At 36.7% G+C, this 20,618-nt stretch overlaps 1 protein-coding gene across 2 annotated transcripts in view; it reads right to left on the bottom strand.

Moving 5' to 3' along the window:
- Positions 1-20,618, bottom strand: part of GLRA3 (glycine receptor alpha 3) — a 189,858-nt gene that overhangs the window by 2,824 nt on the left and 166,416 nt on the right. The window contains exons 8-9 of one of the 2 annotated variants that reach the window (XM_045997855.1): positions 14,038-14,181; positions 11,678-11,722 (exon numbers count right to left, since the gene is read on the bottom strand). In XM_045997855.1, coding sequence (XP_045853811.1) covers positions 11,678-11,722; positions 14,038-14,181 — 189 coding nt within the window. The remainder of the gene's footprint in view (positions 1-11,677; positions 11,723-14,037; positions 14,182-20,618) is intronic. The other variant, XM_045997856.1, reaches the window with a different exon arrangement.

The following is a 20,618-nucleotide window of genomic DNA, read 5'->3' as shown; positions in this document are numbered from 1 at the left end:
ATGCACCTGTGGATGAGGACAAGAGCAGCTGTGCTCTCGAGCAACTCCCCTGCCTCCCAGTGAGATGAAGAGGCTTGGTCTGATGGGTTGGCTGCTTCCCATGCTCCCATAGGACCAAGTAAACTTCATAATAGGTTATAAAGCCTGTGTCTGGGGGGTTTGATTGGCAATTTTCCCCTCAAATTTCAGTGGTGGTGACATAAGTTGAACTGGCTTTCAGATTGTTTCAGACTCACTATGGCCCAAAGTTCTGGGAGGGAGTTTGGTGAGAATGAGATCCTGATCCACCCTGGGTTTGAGGTTGCTAAAGCCCTGCAGAAAATGAATAGGATAACTCTTGTGAAATGTGGCTGACACAGAATTCTCCCTTGTTGAATTGACAGATGGGTAATTAATGACATAGAACTGAAAAAGACCAGGGTGAGGGAACTGAGAGGAAAGTGACTCAATTTCTTCTCTTCTATTTCATTGATTATCTGTGAAACTGAAACCACTTGGTGGAAAGAGGAATGAGAGCAAGGAGAGCAAGCAGCTTCACGGTCTGGGCTCAAGATGAATGTGAAAGTCCATTCAGGACTTGGAAAGACTTGCATTTTACCCTGATGGGACTTCTTGGCAAACCCAGGCAAGCAACACTGGAAACTTGTGAGTATCCAGCAGGCCTGTCTGATGGAAATCTAATGGGAGCCACAGACGAAAATCACATGTATAATTTTCCATTTAAATTTTACATTAGCTAATTTTAATGAGTTAAAAGAAAGAGGTGAAATTAATTTTAGTATTGTATTTTCTTTAATTCAGTAGGCCCTAAATATGATTTAAACATTCCTTTGAAGTAAAAATTAAGGAGATAGTTTACATTCTTTGTTTCATACTAAGTCCTTGAAACAGTGTATATTTGTTTGTAATATACCTCAGATTAGACTCTACATTTATAGGACTCGATAGCCACTGGTGGCTTAAATCTATCATTTTGGATAAAGCAATTATAATGTAAAGAAGTTTGGTCTCTTTACTGTGAAATAGCAGCCAATATCTGGGGAATCAATCTGGGCTTTTTGGATCTTTAGGTTAATTGCCACAGGGATGAAAAAAAAACATGAAAAATAATGTTGGCTGTGAATTCTAACTTCTAACTTGCAGCAGCTACTGGAGTGGAATCAGTGACCCTTTTGAGTAAAGCCAGGGATGGTATGAGGCTGTGCTGAGAAGCAGCTCCCTGGCCCTCAACTCTGGAAGACACTGTGATTAGGGGCTCCCCCAGGTATGGGTTCTCCATGGTCTCCTTTTGGAAAGGCAGGAGGGTATGTATGACTCATGGAGACACTTGCTTTGACAGCTGCCATGCTGGTTTCACTGATGGGAAAACTCTCCGGGCTGTTCAGAAGAAAGATCACAACCAGAGATAAATCTATTAACTCTCTTTAGGTGACTTTTAAGACACAGAATGAAAAGTGACAGGAGTTCTATGAAAGATTTCCTGGCACATGATTGCCAGCTGGGAGGAAGGAAATCTGTTGCAGTTCAAGCAGCTGCTTCCCTTAAGGAACCCTGTTAAATCTGCTTTCATCTCAGAAGTTAAATCAATGATGCCGATGGCGAATGGAAACAGAAGGCCCTGAAATGGGCTGCTGAAGCTCCTCCAATCTTTCAGGCAGTTGAAACAAAGAAGACTGGCTTTGAAGGCCAGGCTCTCCTTGCCCAGTCCCGAGTGGGATATAAAGTGGATGTTACCACGTTTGGCTAAATGCATAATTGGAAAGGACACGACATGTGAATGAACAATCTTGCCATTTCTGGCTTGAACTTAATCTTGGGCTGTTGTTTCTTAGCCCAGCTGGAGTTGGATGGATGTCCTAACATAGGAAGCCCTAAGAACTGTCTCAACCTTCCCCTGTGGGAGCTATTAAACAGCACACGATTCCGGGAAGGTAAACAAAATTCTTAGCTCCGATTAAGGAAATAATGGAAGCAGGGGAACTAGTCCTTCATCCGTTTTCTCTAGAAGCTCTAAGTCTATCTGGTTTATGATAAAGCTAAATGGGACCTGCAGTCTGACTGCTGACCACTTGGGGTCACTAAAAAGTCGCCCAACAGCTTCTACTATGGTAAATGGTAAAAACTGAAGAGTTTCAGGACAAAGGAGGCTGGCATGCCTTTTTTTTTTTTTTTTTAGATTTTATTTTTAAGCTATATCTACACTCAACGTGTGGCTCAAACTTACAACTCCAACAACTCCAGGATAAAGAAAGAGTTGCATGTTCCACTGACTGAGCCTTCCAGTCGCCCCAAGTCTGGTCTGCTTGGGCAGACTTGAACAGGATTTCCTCTTTTTTTTTTTTTTTTTTTTTCCTCCCAGGGCTTTCCTTTCAAGGTTGATATAAAGGAAAAAAATCTGATGCTGTGTGTCTTCATGTGGGGTAGACCCAATTAAGGAAACCTGAATTCTCCAGCATATTATCACAGCCTGGTTGGAAACAGTTTGGTCCAGGTCACTTTCAAAAGGAAGTTAGTTAATGATAAATCGTAGTTTCCCTTTCTGAGGAGAAAGTCAAGGGAGGGTTTAGAAACTAGTGCCTAGGGAGAGGAGGCTAACTAATCCAGCTGAAATTCAGGGTCCAGCCCCATCAGTCCCATTTCTGGAAATAATCTGGGTAAACCAACTAGACACAATTAACACACAATAAAGGACAAACTTATCACTTCTGCATCCCACCATGAGAAAACCAGCTGTAGCACTATTTGAAATTTGGCAGGTACATTTTTATTTCTATGGGCCTCTTGTGTAAAGTGACTAGAAGACAGTCTGAATTGGAAAGGGGAACACGGGTAAACAGGGGTGAGAGGTCTGAGACAGGCAATCGCCCAAGTAACCTCTCTGAGACCTTAACATTCATTCCTGCTAGGGGTATCTGCTACTAACACACACATACTGGCATTTCTGGAAAAGGCTCAACAGTGGTGCCCTAAGATGGCTGCCAGAATTCAAGACTAGAAAGCTCTCCATGCTGTGAGTAGGTTTAATCTATTTGAATGACAACTACTGACATTCTCCTGTGCTCTGGTAGAAACAGTCCTCAAACTGAAGGAACCTGAAAGGCATCACCCTATACTTAGGTTTAAAATACCTATCATGTTGGGGCACCTGGGTGGTTTAGTTGGTTGAGGGACTGTCTTTGGCTTAGGTCATAATTGCGGGGTCTTGAGATTGAGTCCTGCGTCAGGCACTCTGCTCAGCAGGAAGCTTCCCCCCAGCCCCAACCCCACCACACTGCTCATGCTGGTGCTCTCTGTCTCTCTCTCTGTCTAAAATAAATAATATTTATTTAATAATATAAAATAAATATTTTAAAATATTTAAATAATAAATATTTTAAAATAAATAAATATTTAAATATTTAAAATATTTAATATTTAAAAAATAAAATAAAATACCAATCATGTTATGATAGGTAATGTCAGCAAGGTATTTCAATGTTAGTGACCTAAAAAAATGAAAATGATATTATTTAGGAACAAGCTAAGGGAATTTATTCAACCAAAGTAAATCATGGCCTGTTTGACAATGGACCAAAGATGGAATCTCTAGTTGAGCTTCCTGGAGTAAATGATATGAGCCTCATGATTCTCTTCCCACTGAAACAAAACAGGTCACCTGGTTGACCGATGGAAACTTTTACAGAGAAGATCAGGGCTCAAACCATACCTGAAGTCAAATAAAAAAACTGTAGTTGAAGAAAGCAAGGTAAGTCTACAAAATGGGCTGACTTGAGAACCAACATATGTGGCAGTATCAGGAGAACTCCTCTCAGAGTCAAAGACTCCTGACCCTAGCCAGTGGTCTTGCCTTATGCTCAGGCAAATGGGCTGGTCAGGTGGACATTTAAGAACATCCCAGGGTAGCTGATGAAACTTCTTATGAAAATTCCAGGACAGAATTAAATTAGGTCAGGTAATCCCTGCCTAGTTGCTGGCTCAGAAGGGGACTAGAATGCCAAAGCAGATGTCTTGGACTGGCCGTGGAAGTGGCCGTGGTGGTGTCCAGACCACGCATCAATGGACAAAACCATGACACAGTCCTCTTTTGTGCAATAGAGCCACTGATGTAGTGGGATCTTGACCTGAATATTAATGAAAGAAAATATTGCTTGAACATTGCCTTTGAGCTAAATCTCCTGAGGGTAAGTGCTAACACAGAGCTGGCAGATGGAATAGTAAGGTCTTTGATTATGGTTCCTGGAGGATTCAGTGGATTTTGGCAGAAATAGACAGTGAGTCCATCTTGGGCTTTGTTTACACTGTTAACAAGCCACAGCTGAAAATACTATTAATGGCTTGGAACAAAGTGTTTTTATATCAGTCTGTGCTCCTGAAACAGATCTCATTGGACAAAGGAATACATTTAAGCATGACCAGGGTATAAAATGGCCCAAGAGAACAACATAACAAAGACATTTAAATAGAAGTTGGAATGAGCAATTAAAACACTTGTTACTGAAGATAGGGTGACATGGACATGAGCCGGCTAGTTCACTGGATGAGTGTGTTGGTCATGTGGCTATGAGCGACCGTAATGAGGAATGCCTTTAGTAAGTTTCTAGTGTCTGGTGGTAGAAGTGTGAGGGTCAGGAGCAACGCTGGGACACAATTCTGTCCTTCCCGCCTCATGGGTATGTGTTATAATAGTTCTGATGGAAAATATGTGTATATATTGTATACTTGATATAATGGTTCTGGGACCACGATTGCATTTTCTAGCTAAAGGGATCATTGCTGCTTATGATACATATCTTTTTCTTTTTAAACTAGGAAGACATCCATGCTCTCTGTTTGTGAGGGGACAAAACATCTGATGTGTTTGAGTCCCATGAAGCTTCTCCATTAGAGGAAGATACTTTCTTTGCTGTTTCCTCCTGTCTTTTGGCCATCATAAAGTTAAGTAAATGACACATGAAATCAAAGCTTATTTCTGTCTCATAAGCATGATTGCTTCCTAAAACATGTAATCAGGGCTGTGGTGTGGTAATGAACAAAGCTACTTGATATTTAGATTTTTTTAATAGAAAAATTGAGACACTGGAACAATTTAAATTTAATCATCTTTAGGTAGCATGGGTCCCTCATAAAATTTGACAACAACTTATAAGATTACCGTCATTCTACGTGCACGAAATAATGACAGTCTAGGAGAAGGCAATGTTTCTCATACAAGGCTAACACCTGTCTTGGCATCACTGGGAGGAGTTGCTGAGATCCAGTTTTCCAGATGGGCAATTGTGGAAGTTCAAACTTATTAGCCTTTAGGTTGCCTCACCACCAAGCTCTCTAGGTGATCAGCATGCTCAGCCAAGTTGTGGAAACAAGCGTTTCCAAGAGGCACAAAGTATCTATCTAGTAGTTTTGAATTTTTAGTGATGCCACAGTCTTTGGATTCTTCTAATACTCTAATTTAGATTTTAAGTGGCACTTTATGAAAACATAGTCTGGGATGACTTTTGTGTTAGTATTTAACTATTATTTTATTATTTAATAATTTCTGCTTTTAAGGAAAGCTGTTTCTAAGTAGGACTATACAAGGCAATCTATATGATCTGTGTCTTTATCCATTTTTAAATAAATGGCGCCTATGGGTATTCTGGACAGAAAGTTTAAGGTAATTATGTGTTACAGTGTGATTTGGTGCATTATTGTTCTCAAAAGCATCTGGAAGGTGATTTCACTAACGTAGATATTTCCAATTAATTGTGGAGTTGAAAAAATAGAAACTTTTAATTTCAGTAAAAACATTTCCCTTGTGAAAATATCTTGTTCAAATACTTATTCCCTGGTAATGGCAATGACACCAAGATGTTGAGGAGAACTTAGGTTCTAAAAACATAAATAGGTTGGGTATTTGCAATTATAAAACATATGTGCTAAGAGAAGTAATTTTCAATTTTTTCTTATGTCGCAAAAACATTAGATGATCCAAATTTAATATCTGACTCAAGATTGACATTCAAAATGCAAATGTATAATTAAGTATTCATTATCTATTGCCCAGAGTATGGACTGCCTTCATATTTTTTTTTAAAGATTTTATTTATTTATTTGACAGGCAGAGATCACAAGTAGGCAGAGAAGCAGGCAGAGAAAGAGGAGGAAGCAGGCTCCCTGCAGAGCAGAGAGCCCAATGTGGGGCTCGATCCCAGGACCCTGAGATCATGACCTGAGCCGAAGGCAGCGGCTTAATCCACTGAGCCACCCAGGCACCCCTGCCTTCATTATTTAACTCTCAGATTCTTGGTTTCTTATACCAGGGAAAGATTATAGCACTATCTAGCAGGTTTTTCTAGGCTGAGGGAAAGAATATGAAATGCTCAATAAAGTACTCAAATAAAGGTTATTGTATTTTTCAATATTTTGTTTATTATAATTGTGTTATTATGCATAATACACAACCTGAAAGGAAGCTACAAATAACAACTGGAATCATTGTCCTCTTAGGTATTTTAAATACCAAACTCGCAACAAAGTACTATGTAAAATAAGTCAGCCCAGTTGCTCACTCTGCAAATGGCCTTGCACTTGGGTACTGTTGCACTAAAAATTAACCAAGGGCATAAAACTGAAAAGATCACGTTTCTGCTGTAACCTTCACTGTCATACTGTTATAGTAGATGGGTTTTGCTGTCTGCTAGGATTCTTTGCAAATCTAGTTTCTGCAATCAAGGAGTCATCAGTGTTTTGAACATGTTCTATGAAACAGCCCAAGTATTTTGGATGTGTCCGCGAGATAAGGCACATGGAGAAATCTTGCGTCTTCAGAAACAGGATCTCAGTTCTGTTGGGCCAGCTTCCAATCTGGCCCAACAGTCCAGATGGCCAGAGAATGAGGGAGAGAACAAGGACCCTTGGACTGCAGAAAAATCATGTGATTTTTTTTGTCATTGCGTTGTTAAATGACTGGGCAGTAGCAGTTTTTTTTTTTTTTTCTTTTTCCCCCAAAGGCTACACTTAAAATAATAATTTTAAGAATGGATGAAGCATTTCTAATAGATCACTATTAGTATTAGATTATTATATTAGAAGGAGCATCAAACTGTTTTATGACTAAAGTAATTTCTTTGTTTTGTAAAACTCAGTCATAAAATTAACCTGTGTTTATGTATGTTTAGCTGTGAAGTGATATTCTTTATTCCAATTAGTACTCAAATATTTCTCGGGCATAATTCAGTTTTCTGCAGTCTTCTTCAGCTTGAGTTTCTAATAGACTAAGACCAAATGAGCAAAGGGTTTAGACAAACATCTAAAACTTTTGAATCCAACACTATGTGTTAGCCAATATTTGATATTCATAAAGTTAAGCACTTTCCAACTCAAAATATAGGCAATGATAAAGATTAAATAGAATGAACTAAAAATGAGCAAAAGAACATGGCTGATTAAAAAGGTAAAAGTGCCTTGTTGGGGCAACCTGAGGGTTTTGAAGGGTCAGGGGTGGGAGGTTGGGGGAACAGGTGGTGGGTAATGGGGAGGGCACGTTTTGCATGGAGCACTGGGTGTTGTGCAAAAAGAATGAATACTGTTACGCTGAAAAAATAAATAAAATGGAAAAAAAATAAAAATAAATAAAAGTCAAACTCACAAAAAAAAAAAAAAAGGTAAAAGTGAAGAAATGGCTTAATTTATTCACAGGTAAAACCTTCCTAATATGCTTTAAGCAAATTAAAAGCGTAGGCAATGAAAAATGTAAAAATCCATTTAGTTAGTATATAATTCAATAAGAGGACCTGTTTTCACTAAGTTTGAAAGTGAGAAAAATGTTTCAGGAATTAAGCACTGATACCACTGGGAAACATTCTATATACTTTTTCATTTTCTTAGAGGATTAGGCCAAAGACTGACTCACACTAATATGTATATTATAACTAGAAATATTAAAAATGGAAAATCCAAGCCTAGACTTTGTCATTCAGTTGAATTGTTTCATTTCCATCACAAAAAGATATATATTAACAGACATGTGAGATAAGAATTAATTTCCTATCCTCTTCTTAGTCCTCAAAAATGACCAAAGAAAAAAAAGTCTTATTTTTGGGTGTGGAAATGGTGAAGACATGAAGCTTACTAATGAGTGGTAATAAAACATGGATCCTCTAAGATAGCATGATTGAAGATTTATTGTGTGAACTGCTGTGAGATACAACACCATTAAATACATTATTTTCATCCTAATGTTTCTCCCCTGGTAGGTGCCTTTCTGTGTTCTATATACACTCAAGACATTCAGTAATTATGCCAGAGGTCTTTCTGTTGAAATCATTTTCTGTAACTTCTAATTGCCAAATAGGAAAGTGACAAAGGAAGGAAAAATGAATTGCTATTAATTTCCACTTACATGATTTCAATGTGTGGATTTTGAAGAAAAAATTACTAAGGAACATAACAATGGCTTATTTTTGTTGAGAAAAATCACAATCGCTTAGAAAATGCTGAGGTAAGATGAAATATGTGAATAAACTAAAAATTCTTTTTCCAAAATAAATACCAGTTGAAAATAAAATATTCAGTTTAATACATCTGTATACATTTCTATATTATTTTGAAATTTGGAAAGCTTAAAAAAATATAATTATAGATGATGTTAAAGATACTTCATAGTTTCAAGTCAACTGTCAATATAAAATTCTTTGAAATCTAATTCCCAGGAGAATTTTGCATTTATTATTGATGACACGTGAATTAGTTATGAATTAGCCAATTCGTGTTTGGTGTACTGAATTTAGATTCAGAAATGGTCTGGAAGTTGTTAAATGGTAAAATGTAAGTTTAAAAAGATGAACACTTAAAACAACATAAAAATGGAACACATACATTTTAGGAGATTGATGAGAAATCAATGAAATACTTTTTAAACACCCATATGTCTAGTCCTAACACAATATGTTAGATTCATTTAGTGTGAACTCAGAATTATGGACTGACATAAAATAATACATTATACATAGACAACATGTATAAAGGCACTATGTACACTTTAGTTTACTTTGAGATGAAAATCACTATAATGCATGTAAAATTAGATTAAGTGGAGATTGCATTAGTTTGTTGAATACTATTTTCCTAATCAGATATTTCAAAGGGACATAGCTCTAAGATTTAGGTGTATTTTGCACAAACTCCAGATATTTGTTTGCAGGAAATCATTAAATTCTTACAATATCTGCTTTACCTGAGAGGATGAAATTTCAAACCCCTGTAAATCAGAGTCACTCAAATATACGTTAGTAAAAACAATCATTTGTTATCCTTAGAAATTACCGAGTTATTTTTGAAGTAAGACAGCATGTAAACACGTAAGTCAATAAAATAATGACAAGTTTTGTGCAGATAGTCAAAATGCAGTCAGTGATATCTTAAATCGTAAAAAGAGAACCATCGTGGCTCGCAGAATCTAAACTTGGTGGTTGTTTCTCAAATCTAGAACTAATGGTCCATCTTTATTTCATCTGAGCGTGTAAATAATAATGACTACACAATAACAAGCAGGAAGCTAGAGGCGCTAGAATACCGTGGGTCATGTCTTCTCTCCGCAAACCATTGCATCAGTACACTGTGATGCAGGAGAAGCTACGTGAAATGCAACCCCGTATCAGCCATTTCTTTTAAAAAAGAACATAGATTCAGAAACATTTTGGCACATCTTTATACCCTTGCAGGTCTAAAGTGATGGTATCACACGTGGGAAGAACAAACTTCTGACCAAAGTATTTTCATATCATGCATACACCCATACATATACAGCCGGGGGATAAGCGTCTATGACATGGTGCAGTGGGTAATCAGCACACAGCAGGCTATGACAGTGTGGGGTGGGGAAATTTGGATGCAAGAGCAAACTTGTATTCTTTCACAAAAGACCGCTTGTACCTTAATAGGGAAAAGGTCAGGTAGAAGAGATTCCATACAATGCTAAGCCAATGCTGAACCAAGTTAAAACTTTCCTAGGAATAGTGTAAGGTCCCCTGCTGTAACACACTTTTTATATTGAGGTTATTTTATTTACTTTGCCTATTCTGCCAACTTAGAGTGCTTGGGAAAACTATGTAAGTCCGTACTTGTGAAGATAAAGGGCTTGGGGCCAACATTTAGCTCATTTAGAATCGTTTAGATTAACTTGATTTAAAGATTTACATTGCTCTGTTTCTAAGCAAAATACAATTAAAAAAAAAAAAACGATGAATTTGGTCAGCCCAGAGAATCATTAGGTTGAGAAGAATAGTTTTCACAAAGTCAAAATAATCACCCCCAAATTTGCATTATTACAAAATAAATGGAATGCATAAATTTCTAATGGATGTCTTTGTATTACCATACTGTTTCTTTTTAAAAAACAAGTATTGATTGATTGCTGCTGAGGTAAACCTAAGTTTTCATCAGACTTCTTTGTGCATTGTTTTTGTAAAGCAATATTTAATTAAATGTATTTTTTATACTAAAGCTCCTATAGTCATTAACTGCTTAGTTACTAGAAATTTAAATATATTTTCTCCCAAAGAAGCTATTTGTGTTATGCAAACACAAAGCAATTAAAATTTGTCAAAATTTATAGTTAAGATAATTAAGTAAAAGTAATTGGATCAAGTGAATTTCCCCCCCCAGGGATGAAAAAATAGAGGTGAAGTGGGAAGTGGCTAGCTATGTTGGGAACAAATATACAATATTAGTAGAAAAAAATAATTGAATGATTACATGTTATAGTATAAGAAAACATAGTAAGTGCTTTAAAATGATACTGGCTCTAGATATGTGGTATGAAATTGAGAAACCTTCAATTAGATGAATGTGACATGTTTCTGGTCTGTTCATCTAATGCTGTATCTATTCTTAACCAAGATGTGCAGCAGAATCATCTGGGGAGGTATGTTTAAATGCACTTTATTTCAGAAATTTAGTTTTAATAGACTGGACTGTTTATTATTTCCCAGCCCAAATTATTGGCTTAAGTATGTTTAAATGCAATCATTGAATGCTATATTATAGTGGTCAAGTCCAAAAACTAATCTGCTCTAGTATAGACTACCTTTCTAACTATTCAGCTATTATACTTGGACATGTGACCTTGTGATCTCTTTTTAATCAAATATCTCAAAGGCTGCTGCTATCAAAAACCCCAAATCGCTGCTTTATTATAAAGAATATCAACTTCTCTTAACATTAAGAAGGGATTCTAGAGATACATAGGTTGGACAAAGTATTTTATTTTTGCCTTATTTATAGGTCTTTATTTCCTGACAAGAAAGGCTGCGTTTAGAACTTATTTGTATAAATAAATTTTCTATGAATTTTTGGAACTAATTTTGTCAAGACAAATGACTATTTCTTTCATGCAGACTATTATAAGATTATATGTGTTATTTTTGTTTAATGTATATTTAAAGATCATTTCGACCAATCAAATAACTCAGTTGATTAGATGAAGGATAATATTTAAATATTTTTTACTGAGTGAGGGAAGACAAATGGAGTTTGAAAAAGAGAATATCCTTAGCTGAAAGGGCATGGTGATTGTTTAACTTGAACTATGCAAGGGGCTGTGTTTCCCCACCAAACACTGCATGGGTGCAGAATACGCTCTCTGCTTTTTTCACTGATGACCACATTCCTCTACTTAGAGTTAAGAAAGTGAATTTACCGTGTCTGAGAAACGGTAAAACTTCTCCAATGCAAAAGCTTCTGTCTGTGGGAAGGTAAAGTGGACCAAGAGGGGTTGAGAAACCAGAGAATCAAGTCATATATGAGTAAATATAATTGCACAACTGTTTTTAATTGCATATATCATTTACACATACATATGTATCAAAGTAATCAATTTTCACATATGCAAGGTATCCAACCCCCCAAGTATGAAACGGTTTTTAGTATGAACTAAAAACAAAACAAAAAACCCTATTTTTTTTCTTGCACCAAATCTCCACTACAATATTCACTCCCTGAATATTTCAACTGGCCATTAGAAAAAATAAGATATTACTCTTTTTGCATTTCTATATTTTCCTAGAGAGCCACTCATTAGAAAATTTAATCTTGTCTCTCTGTGAGCAAAAAGTTATGGGCTTCACTACATATCCTGATATTCTTACTCGGAGTGAAACTCAAGAGCTACTTTGGTAGGATAATTTTTTTCTTTTTAAAGGAGAACCAAAACTGAGCATCTACAGTTACAGTCTATTCTGTTACCCATTGGACACTGTGGCTTTTGGATGTGTGGTGGGTGTGGAATGTGAACTCTCAATCGCCCTTTGGACATCACATACCTAATATTTTCCAGCACCTGGTTGATACATTCTACATTGTATAGGAAGGAGGAGAAAGGCAGAGAAATGGAAAAATAAAAGTGAAAAAGCAAACCAAAATGAGAAAGGGAAATAAGTATTACTTTACTTCAGATTAATGACATTAGAAGGAAAAATCGTCTGTATCAGTCATTTAAGGGAAAGGAAAACAGGAACTTTACTGTTGTGATACAGCATTTTTGTCCTGTGATAGTGTTTCATCCAGTGCCAAGTGTCATGAGAGGAAAGAGGAGCAAGTAGGCAGTAGGGAGGGAGAAAAAAGGGGAGGAAAGAGCAAGAAAAAGATGGAGAAAAGTATAAGGACACCAGTAGACGGGGGTGTGGTGGGGAGAAAGAAAAGTGAACCTCTCTACTAAAATATGTTTCAATATACAAATGATGTGCTTTTATTTTCATACCAACTTGATCAAATAAAAGCTCAGACACTGTTTTCGTCCCACCCATGAGTTACTCAGAGGATCACAGTCCTTGATGTTCCTTCCATGATACTGAGATTTGGGTATTTATCATGATGAGGGAGTCAATTAGACATGACTGAATTCATTATTACTTTAGAATATGTTTAATGCTCAGTACTGAGAGATTATGGGCTTAGGGCTTTAAAAAATTTTATGAACATGTAAATTGCAGTGAATAATTCAGAAACCACAAGAAAACCTCAAAAAAAATTAAATCCTTTCAAAGTCCTTAAAAATGCATCTTATATGAACCAGACTATTATTTCTAAGGTTTGAGTATGTTTTGACTTAAATATTCCAATACATAGGATTCTAGCCATAATTTCTCCTGTTGCACAAACTTTGACATTTCTCTATTGCATGTGCGTCCATTTGCTTTTAAATGTCAGTTGGCACCTTTACATGAAAAGAAGTAAACTCATAGATATGCTGGTCAATAGAAACTCTCCCTTCCAGAAGAAGAAAGGGGGTTGATTGGGCTCATGTGCACATAAAGACATTACAAGTCTTAATAGAGGGGAACAACTCCATTCTGTACATCCAAATTCAATTATGAGATTATTTCTGCAACTTCCTGTGGTCTCCTAATGATATTCTCAATACAATTTCTTCTGGGTTTCATTTAACAGGTATGGCAAGGCAATAATAACACCTTCTTGTGTTTCAATATAAATATCTTAATTCAGTATAAATATCTTTAGAGATTCAGTATAAATCAGTATAAATATCTTAAAAACATTCAGTATAAATATTTTAAAAACATGAAAGTATGCATGAGCAAGAGACCACATAGTTCGACAAGAGCGTCATAGCAGTAACAAATAGGTGGTATTTTATGGAAACGATGAAAGGAATTTGTTTGATAAAAGGAACAGCTTAATAGCCATAGCCAGTGACATGTCAAGTAAGACCATCAGGAACACTTTCACGTTGCAAGTAAGAAATGATATATTTTGATAATTGAAGCAAAAAATGGTGTTGTTCCAAGAAGTACATTAGAAAGAGGTTGACAAAGCTCTCATGCCAGTAGATACGCTGTGTAAAGTAGAACTGCATGTCACCATTTTATCCCTGAAGCTATTTTTGACAATTTCAGTTTCGATTGGACAAAACCAAAGAAATATTTGTATCTTTTGGTTCTCAGACTTCACTTCCTCTCTGCACCACTCTATTTCATATAACAAATTTACTTTTCAGTGAAAACTGGTATCCCGCCAAACCCGATGCTTTTAATTGCCTACCTTATTCTTTCTCTTTCGTCGAAATCTCAGAAGTTCTTTGTGTTGTCTTGATACAAAATTTACAGCTGCATATTCCAGAAGTGCTGAAAACACAAAAAGGAGGCATACTGCCATCCAAATGTCAATAGCTTTGACATAAGAAACCTAGCAAAGAGAGAAAGGGTGAGCAAATTGAGTTGTATTGTTGTGTCTTTCAAGAACAAAGCTGAATGTCTGATTCTAAATTGTTCCATTTATATCAGCTGAAAAAAGAAAGCAATAAGATCAAGACTTTTTTTTTAACTTAATAAGCTTTTTAAAATTTCTTAATAATTAAATTATTTTTGCAAGTTTATATATTAGTCATACATTACAACCTGTGTATGTTTTATTAAAAACGGTTGTCCATTGAGGCAGAAGACCAAACATAAGATGAAGAAAAAATAAGTTGAAGTGTAATTTTACCTTCAGTGTAGTATAGGATAATGCTTGAGAAAGTATGAAGTAACGCTGAAATATAGATAATGCCACTTACCTTTTGGTTCCATATTTGCTTCACTAATTTTTTTATTTTGAAATAATTTAAACATTAACAAACGTGTTGCAAGAACAGTAAAAATAAAATAAAATAAAATAAAAACAAACCAAAAAATGCTCCCAAGTTCCCCAGTTATTAACATTTGACCAAATATTATATTTGTCTCTATCTCTATCATTTATTTTTTCCCCTTGAACTATATGAGTATAATTTGCAGACATGATGGCCTATTACCTGAAATACCCATGTGTATTTTCTAAAAGAAAATGACAATCTCCTCCTACATAACTCTAGTACATCCAACAAAATCAGATTGATATTAAAAAAATATTACCTTCTAATCCTAAAAACCCATTCTTATTTCAGCAATTGTCCCAAAAATGGCCTTTGTAGCAGAAAAACATTTTTCCAACCAGTCCAGGATTTAATTGAGAATTGTGTGTTGCATTTTGGCATCATATCTCTTTAGTCTTCGGTGTGGAATATTTTGGTCAGTCTTTTCTCACCTTTTGTGATCTTGATATTTTGGATCCGTGTAGACCTGATATTTTCTGAGTGTCTCCCACTTTTGGCTTATCTGATGTTTCCTCATTTTAAACTCAGATTATGGGATTTTAATAGGAACAGTGATGCCCTGTTCTTCACAGTGTACCGTATCAGAAGGCACTGAACGTTGATTAGTTGGTTAAGGCGTTGGCTACCACATTTCTTGACCATAAAGTGACAAATTTCCCTTGTGTGGAGATATTTGAAACTACATATTATCTTCTTACTCTTTAAACTTTCATTCTTTAGACACTGATGACTTTTGTCTGAATCAATTATTACAATGATTATTCCCAAATGTGTGTTTTCTAATTCCGTCTACATGTATTAATTTGCATTCTACAGTAAGGAAAGTTTCTATCTCCCACATTCATTTATTTATATCAGTAGAGATGTATAAATAATGATTTTGTTCGACGGGTTAAAATGCATCAAATCACTATTTTGGTACTCACACTAGAGAGATTGGGTCAGTAGGAGCCCCTAGAAGTTAGGCCATGCCTTCCTTTGTTAAGTCTTCATCATGATTTGGGTATTTTCTTACTTTTCTGTAATTTTTAGTATCCTTTCTTATTGTATATGTGCATATTACACATGGTGTTACATCATAAAAGTAATACTGGTAAAATCATCACCTTTTGTACTATGAGCGTGAGATCATTAATTTTGTTGGGTACCTTAGACATGTCAGTTAGATGTGGGGAGAAAAATTCTTTCATTTGCCAGGAATGAGATTAAGAATCAAAGGTATTTATGTGAAGTAATTTTTTTTTTTTAGTTTTTCTTGGGAAATGGACAGTTACCTAGAACTTTCTTTCCTCACTGATAGGAACAAATGTCCCTTCCCCAAGAAGATGTGGATTGAGGAGAGCAGAACTCAAGCCTAGATGTAAGCAAAGATGCATTAACTACTAACTACTTCTTTGGATTCAATGTATGGTTACCTTAAGGATCAAAACCTTACACTGAAAATTTGACTATTTCTATGCTCTTTGTATATTCTAATTTTTTTTTCTCTTCATTCTTAATATTTAGTGGTGTTTTTGTCAATATCAACATGTGGAAATCTTGATCAACTTTAGGCTGTGGTTTAAAAGGGGGAAAGTGGCTTACTCTTCTGGGGAAATTCTGTTGAGGGGAGAAATACAAAAGGTAAGGATATACTGCTCTCCCCCCTTCTCATCTAGCCTTTTTGGTCTCAGGCTCAACTTTGCCCAAGTCTGGTTCAGAATCCCATGGCACTTGGGGGGTTACGTGAACACAGTGCCTTGTCATTGCTGATGCCTTTTCTCTTTCTATTTAGACTGTGAACTCTTTGAGGGCAGATGTCATCTCTGAGTTTTCACCAGCATAATAATGTTTGGCATGTGTGTACATATTTGCTAAATAAATGGACAGATAAATGAAGGTGTACGATGTTAAAATACAGGGGAAGAATGAATCACAGATGATGATTCATGTGGAGATTCACTTTTGAAGTATGCTGTGTTCATACTTTGGGTTGGATTAATTTTCATTTAGAAAGGAGCCATTTCTTGGGGCACCTGGGTGACTCGTCAGTTGAGCGGTTGCCTTTGGCTCTGGTCATGATCCCAGGGTCCTGGGATAGAGCCCTGCATTGGGCTCCCTGCTAGCAGAGAGCCTGCTTCTCCCTCTCCCTCTGTCTGCTGCTCTGCCTACTTGTGATCTCTCTCTATATCTCTGTCAAATAAATAAACAAAATCTTTAACAAAAAGAGAAAGAAAGAGGGTTTCTTGATACTTCCAATGGTGTCAACTTACATATGAAATATGCCAACAATGGCGCCCTCTGCATCTCCTCTACTTATTTAAGTGTGTTGATCAGATCTGCTGATCAGAATGACCTGTACTGAGCAAAGACAGGTATCCCCTCATTTTATTCCAGTGCTGTGCTAAGTGTCCAATTATTTATAAAATATAGATTTAAACTTCATAAGTTCCAAAGTTATGCCAGTAATCTTTGGCTGCCCTCAAATACATACTGTCCTGAAAGATATAATGCAGATTTCAAAAGTGCTGTCTCAAGCTACACCATTCCTGGAAGAAAATGACTCAGAAAGTATGCGCTCATTCTTTAACAACCTGAATCTATAATGACATGAACCAGAGGTAAATCAGAAATTCAATTTCCATATTAATCCAATGACTATTTCCAATGACAGCAGAGATATGCAAACATCATTTATGCCTGCCAGTGTTCTGCTAGTTGTGAACAACTCCTGAGTGTTGAGCCTAAAGGGACTCTTTCTTCATCCTCTTCTCTGACTTCTTTCGCCAATTTCAACTCTTTTTCTCCTCCTCCACCCTCACTGTCCATCCAAATACAGCAAGCTTGGGACTTGGGAGGTTTGGAACTCTAGGGCTAATAACTAAAATATGGACAACAGTTCTTACTTGAGCCCATGCCCAACATACTCATGACATATAACACACCCCAGTGTGATTCAGAATTACAGCCTTCTTTCCATCCCCTATTGGTTGCTATTCTTTGGGGCATTCTCACTCCAATCTGGTTCATTCCTCTGGACCACCATGTCAACAGTCCCATCGTCCAGTATGCTGTTGGAGCCCTGATACAATTTTAAGCAACAGAATTTCCTCAACATTACTTCTCAAATACAAAAGCATGAGAAAATAAAACCTAAACATTTATTAATTAGATGCACCAATCAGGAGGACCTATATCCTGGAGATGTGTTTAAAGCCACCATATTGAAGACTGCTTCTTTCTTGGAGCTCACTCTCTCCATGGCTTCCATGACCCAGGTTCTTCAGGTTTCCCTCCCTCTGGTCTACCACACTCTGCTTCGTGGGCCCTTCCTCTTTGTCCTGTGTTCCTCAGGGATACAGTCCAGACACTCTTCTATTCTAACTCTGAAGCTTCTCATGAGTCAACCTCATCTATTTGCATGGATTCAATTCCTCCTCTATTTTTACGGCCTCCAGATCTCTCTTTGCTGATTAGACACTTCTCTAGCTAGATTCTTACTTGACCACCTTTGGATGATTCACGCACCTCATATTTACTCATATTTTTGAAAGTTAATGAATCTCTACCAGATTCCACCAGACAAGCAGCAAACAAACACAACTATATCCTCCTCCTCATTGAAATGTTACACTGTGTTGGCAGTTGTTCATCCCACACTAAGAGTCTTCTCATTCTCTCATATCAGCGACCCAGCCCCGTTAATTATACTTTCTTACTAATTCTCGAATTTATCATTCTCCATTTTCCATCCTTCATACTGCCATTCCAGTGATCTCAACCACAATGATCCTATTCTTCAGTCCCTCAAATCTATCCTTGAAACAACAATATATGATTATTTTTTTTCCCATTTTATTTATTTTTTCAGCATAACAGTATTCATTCTTTTTGCACAACACCCAGTGCTCCATGCAAAACGTGCCCTCCCCATACCCACCACCTGTTCCCCCAACCTCCCACCCCTGACCCTTCAAAACCCTCAGGTTGTTTTTCAGATTCCATAGTCTCTTATGGTTCGCCTCCCCTTCCAATTTTTTTTTTTTAATAAACATATAATGTATTTTTATCCCCAGGGGTACAGGTCTGTGAATCGCCAGGTTTACACACTTCACAGCACTCACGATAGCACTTACCCTCCCCAATGTCCATAGCCCCCTCCCTCTCTTGTCTTTTAAAATAATCATATATTCATGCCATTTGTGACGATGTGAATATATGATTATTTTAAAAGACAAATCCTTCTACTTACAACTCTTCATTTGTTTTCAATTAATTGAATGTCTCAAGTCTGTTTCTGGTGTATAAAGCCCTTCATGATTGGCCTCCAGCTTACTTCTCTTACTACTGGCATTGAATCCTTTTTCTTTTCATTCACTGAGCACCATTGATGTACCCAAGTTTGGTTCTTAGTGTTGTAGTTATGGAGATGAATAAGAAAAATAAGATCCATGTTAAATGGAACTCACATTCAATTTGGGGAAAACACAATAAAAACACAAAGATAATTTTTTAAAAAGTGCAACAGAGAACCACAATGTGGTGAAAGGGAAGAGAAGGACAGGGTGAAGGGGGCTATGTTATATGGGGAGGGTCAGTGAAGGGCCCTGAGGATATGATAATTATCACTTATGCCACTTTTTCACTTCCTTATTATACTAACTATTCTTCCCTTCTTTTACTTTTTGGAACCTGAAAGCAACTGACAAACAATTGACAGCAGCTTTTATTCCCTGTTTTTTTTTTTTTTTGTCTGGAAAATAACTTCTTGGTAACTGCCGTTTGTCCTTCAGCTCTCAGCTTAGACAACACATTATTAGGGAACCTTCTCCAAATGCCAGGACAGGCTTTCTCACCTTCCTACCTCCCCTTTCCTCCACTTCTCCCAGGTCACTCATTACAACTGTAATTATATTTATTTGTAAGCCTGTCTTACAAAATGACTGCTGGATAGCACCATTTGAATGTCCCACCTTCAGTTAACTATTCTATCCCAAAATCCCTAAGTGCTTTCTAGTTTTCAAAAATTTTGGTTAAGGGGATACAAAAATGAGTATGTTCTTGAAGATTTCAAAGTGAAATGTCTATACTGATACTTTAACAAATTGTGTTTAAGCAAACACTAAATAATTCATCTTATTATTGACTTTGCTCCACTGTTCTGACATGATCTGTTTATGTATCTTTCTCTTTTTAGGCTAATATAGCCCATGAGCTAAGACAAAGTTCAAGTCTTATTCTTCTTGATATTTCTAAGATCTAGACTGTTCATCATACTATATGCTCTCAGGTCATGTTGAATTGATTGAGTCACATGGAATGACTTCAAATCACTGGCCATTTATTTTTAGAGAAATAATTATAATAATTAACATGTCAGGGAATGATCTTGGTAGTGTCCATGGAACTTTTAATCCTCATAATCACTGAGAAAATTATCCCCATTTTAAAGATGAGATTTAGGCACAATAAAATAACTTGCTAAGTGAAATAACTTGTCACATAGCTACTGTTATAGACTGAATATATTCTTCCAAAATTCTGATGTTGAAATTTAACCCCCAAGGGGATGGTATTAGGAGGTGGGGCCTTTGAGAGATGATCAAGTTGCGAGGGTAGAGTTCTCATGGATGAAGTTTGTGCCCTTGGAGAAAGGGTCCCAGAGGACTCCTTTGCTCCTCTACCATGAAGGAACATGGCTAGAGGATCACAATCTGTGAGCCAGGAAGAAGGCTTTCACCAGACCGTGAATCTGCCAGTGTCTTGATCTTGGACTTCTCAAGTCCCAGAACTGTGGGAATAAATGTCTGTGGTCTTTAAGTCACCTATTCTATGTCTTCTATGATTCAGGAGCCTGAATCAATTAAGACAGCTACCAAGTTGCAAAGCTAGAATTGAATTCAAGTGATCTGACTCCAAAGCCCGTAAACTTAACTATTACTTTTTGTTCTCTGCATTTTAATATTCCAGCCTCTTTAACTTTTATCTAATAGTTAAGACTAAAATCAAC

Source organism: Meles meles, chromosome 2 (assembly GCF_922984935.1).
Source record: "Meles meles chromosome 2, mMelMel3.1 paternal haplotype, whole genome shotgun sequence".
NCBI lineage: Eukaryota > Metazoa > Chordata > Mammalia > Carnivora > Mustelidae > Meles > Meles meles.
The sequence above is the reverse complement of the archived record's forward strand: the minus strand, read 5'-3'. Positions and strand labels throughout refer to the sequence as shown.